The 3,442-nt window shown below is 56.3% G+C and overlaps 1 protein-coding gene across 2 annotated transcripts; it reads left to right on the top strand.

Moving 5' to 3' along the window:
• Positions 1 to 8: 8 nt before the first annotated feature.
• Positions 9 to 3,442, top strand: KVP17_002329 (uncharacterized protein; the record flags this gene model as incomplete). Of its 2 annotated transcripts, none has more annotated exons than XM_068518489.1 (2): positions 9 to 974; positions 1,003 to 3,423. In XM_068518489.1, coding segments are annotated over 2 exons (3,387 nt in total), but the record flags the coding sequence as incomplete, so codon positions are not given. The 2 variants fall into 2 exon arrangements, with proteins under 2 accessions (XP_068376348.1, XP_068376349.1); XM_068518490.1 differs by having other exon boundaries at positions 42 to 974; positions 1,003 to 3,442.

Genomic DNA, 3,442 nt, shown 5'->3' with positions numbered 1-3,442 from the left:
TCGACGCAATGCTCTTCGTTTTCGGCAAACGTGCCCTCCAGATGCGGCAGAAAAAGATCTCCGACCTGATCCACCGATCGAAGGGCACCCGTTGCAGCTTCGCACGCGTGAGCATCTACTTCTGTGACGTGACTGAGGATGACGGCGCCTTCGAGAAGGTTGAAGGGTCGGACTTCGTGGTGTCGCGAGAGTGCACCATGGAGGGGAGCTCACGGTATTGTCTGGACGGACGTACAGCCCAAATGAAAGAGATCACAGAGCTTTTGAAGAGTAAAGGCGTCGACCTCGATCACAATCGTTTTCTGATCCTGCAGGGGGAGGTGGAGCAAGTCTCTCTTCTGCCTGCAAAGGGTGAGAAGAACAAGGAGGGGCTTTTGGAGTTCCTAGAGGATATTATTGGCTCGAACAGACTGATTCCTGACATTATGGAGTCAGAGAAGGCCTTGACGGAGGGATTAGAGGACGTAAGAGAGAACAAAGACCGCCTGAAAGTCTTAAAGAACGAGCTGGACAACTTGGAGGGTCCGGTGAAGGATGCTCGCCGGTATTGCGAGATGGAACGTCAGTGCAAGGTGACTGACGCCAAAATCGAACGAAAGGCACTGGCACTTGAGGACTCGAGGATGAAGGAGAACCGCGAGCAGCTAGACGCTCTGCTAGTCGAGTGGGCCGCATGGACCCGCACTCTGGATGCCGACCGACAGAAGAAGGTGGAACTGGAGAAGGAGGTGGTAGGCAATGTGTCCAAGATCAGGAAGCTGCAAAAGCACCAGACGAAGCTGACCGCAGAGATGCAGACCATGTCCAACGAGGACCACGCACTGGACACTGCCAAGACGAACCTCAACAAGAAGCTGGGTACGCTGCAGAGAGAGGTGAAGAAGCTGAGCACTGCCAGCGCCGCCATCGACGGCCAGGTCGCGGAGCACGACAGCAAGGCGGCCCAGTTCGCCAGTCGGCTTCCCAAAGCTGAGGTGAGGCGGCCACTCTTCTCTTACGCAGAGCGAACTGGCGAAGGCTCGTGATCGCATCGAGCTTCTCGACCAGCAAGTGCAAGGCGAGTTGGACGCGCGCGTTGCCGAAAAAGACTCCATCGAGCGGCGTATGGAGCCACAGAGGACTGCGCTCTCGGATTTGAAGGCACAGAAGAAGATACTTGACTCGAAGCTGCAGCGCTTGCGGCTCAAACAAGACGCGGCCGGGCAAACGCCAGCGTCTGTATACAAACAACTCAAGGAGGCAACGACTCACCTGGAAGCCGTCCAGGTGCGTCTCAAAGACAGGGCTGTTGAGAAGGCCGCCGAGGAGGCCAAGCTCACCAAGAGCGAGAGCCAACTGCGACACCGAGAGGCTGCTATGGCCAGGGCCGAGGATGAGTGCCAGGGCTTTCGAAAGATGGCGGAGGCCGCGGAAGGCCGCTACAACGAGCAGAGCAAGTCCCGTTCCCTAACGTCCGTGGTCATGCAAGCCGTAAGCGACGGCAACCTGCGAGCGCTGGGGTCTCTGTGGGACATGGCTTCCTACGACCCGGAATACCAGGTGGCATTCGAGGCGGCAGGCGCTACCAAGGACTACATCGTCACGGAAACCGAGGAGGATTCCAGAGACGTGGTGAACTTTGCCCGTGCCCGCAACTTGGGCCGCGTGAGCTGCCTCGTGCTGCCCGTGACGGTCAGGGCTCTCGAGAAGCTGATGGGCAAAATTCGAAGACGCACGGACTATCCGAGGGACAGTACCTTTCTTATGGATCTGGTGGAGGTAAAAGACGACAAGATTCTACCGGCGGTTTGCTTCGCGTTGAAGGACACGCTGCTGGCTCAAAATGTAGTGGACGCTCGTCGGCTGGCTTTCGAATCCGGGAGTCCCCTCCGAGTTGTCTCCAAGTGCGGCGTGCTCATTGAGAGGACGGGAATCATGTCTGGAGGAGGGGCCAAGAGATCTCGAGCTCCGACAGGGCCGCCCGTGACTCTGCAACAACTGGAGGTCATGAGGAAGGAAGCGGAGATCTCTGCAGCCCACCTAAGGAATCTTCGGACCGAGCGGAAAACGCTTGAGATGACTGTCAAGACCGCGGCGGGGCGCATTGCTAGTTTGAAGGTTTCGATCGAAGACCTGCAGGCAGAGGTCGAGACACGCAAAGAGTCGATTGACACAATCACCAAGCTGGAGGGGCAAACCGCGCCGGAGCTGACGACCGAGGAGAGGAGGCAACTGAACAGTTTTGGGCAGAAGGCGGAGAAGCTAGACGCGCAGCTCGGGGTTTTAGAGGAGGCGGTGTCCAAGTCCAAAGCACAGGTCGATGAGATTAACGAAAAGATCGACTTGGTGGGAGGCTCGGAGCGTGCGACTTTGCGAAAGAAGATCGACGCGCTGACGACCGAGGTCACAGATATGAAAGACGTGTTGGACGACGGTCCTATGACAGTGGAGCTACTACACAACAAGAAGGAGGAGCTCGACACAAAAAAGATTCCGGAGAAGAAGGCGCAGATCGCCAAGGACCAAACTCGGCTGAAAGAGGTGGACCAGAAGAAAGAGGAACTGCTGGGTAAGGCGCGAGCCCTCCTTGACCGCAAGTCAGACGTGGAGTCAATGCTGGCCACCTACGACGCCGAAGTGCAGGCTTGCCGCGAAAAACTAAAGGAGGTGGAGGAGCTTCACAAGGAGGCGGGTTTAAAAGAGGTCGAATTTCAGAACCAGCGGTCTGACCTAGAAAACGCTCTCGAACGAAAGAAGGCAGGAGTGCGCAAACACCTAAAGGCCTTGGAACGCCTGAAGGCGGAATACGATGGCATTCCAGATCTGCAGTCTGCTCAGCTGGACGCAGACAGCCCACGCGAATCCCAAGAGACGGAGACCGCTGCCGTGAAAGACAAGAAAGATGATACATTCGACTCAGTTCTGGACTTGAGCAGTGAAGAGTTGGAACAAATGGACGGCTTGGTGCTGGAAAGCCACTCTGAGAAGCTGCGGATCAACCTTGAAAACGTAGTGAGACCCGACGTTCGGGTGGTAGAGCGGTTTACAGAAATCAAGATGAAGTTCAATAAGAGACACAGCATTTTCGACAAGGCACGTGAGCAATGCAACCAGCTCAAGCGGGCCCTGGAGGCGTTGAAGGCCACCAGGGAAGCGGAATTCCGGTCCGGCTTCAGCAGAATAGCTCTGCGTTTGAAGGAAATGTACCGGATGCTAACTGTCGGAGGAGATGCGGAGTTAGAGATAGCTGATCCTGATGACCCCTTCGAGAGCGGCATTCTTTTCAGTGTGCGACCTCCGCACAAGAGCTGGAGGCCTATTCGCCATCTTAGCGGCGGTGAAAAGACGCTGTCGTCTCTAGCGTTGATATTCGCGTTGCACCACGTGAAGCCGTCAGCCCTGTACTTCCTGGACGAGATCGACGCTGCTCTGGACTTCCGCAATGTCACCATCATAGCCAGAT

Source organism: the organism of the source record quoted next (genome assembly GCF_019968985.1).
Source record: "MAG: Porospora cf. gigantea B chromosome Unknown PgB_NODE_2512_length_3442_cov_108.7, whole genome shotgun sequence".
NCBI classification, from domain to species: Eukaryota; Apicomplexa; class Conoidasida; order Eugregarinorida; family Porosporidae; genus Porospora; species Porospora cf. gigantea B.
The sequence above is the reverse complement of the archived record's forward strand: the minus strand, read 5'-3'. Positions and strand labels throughout refer to the sequence as shown.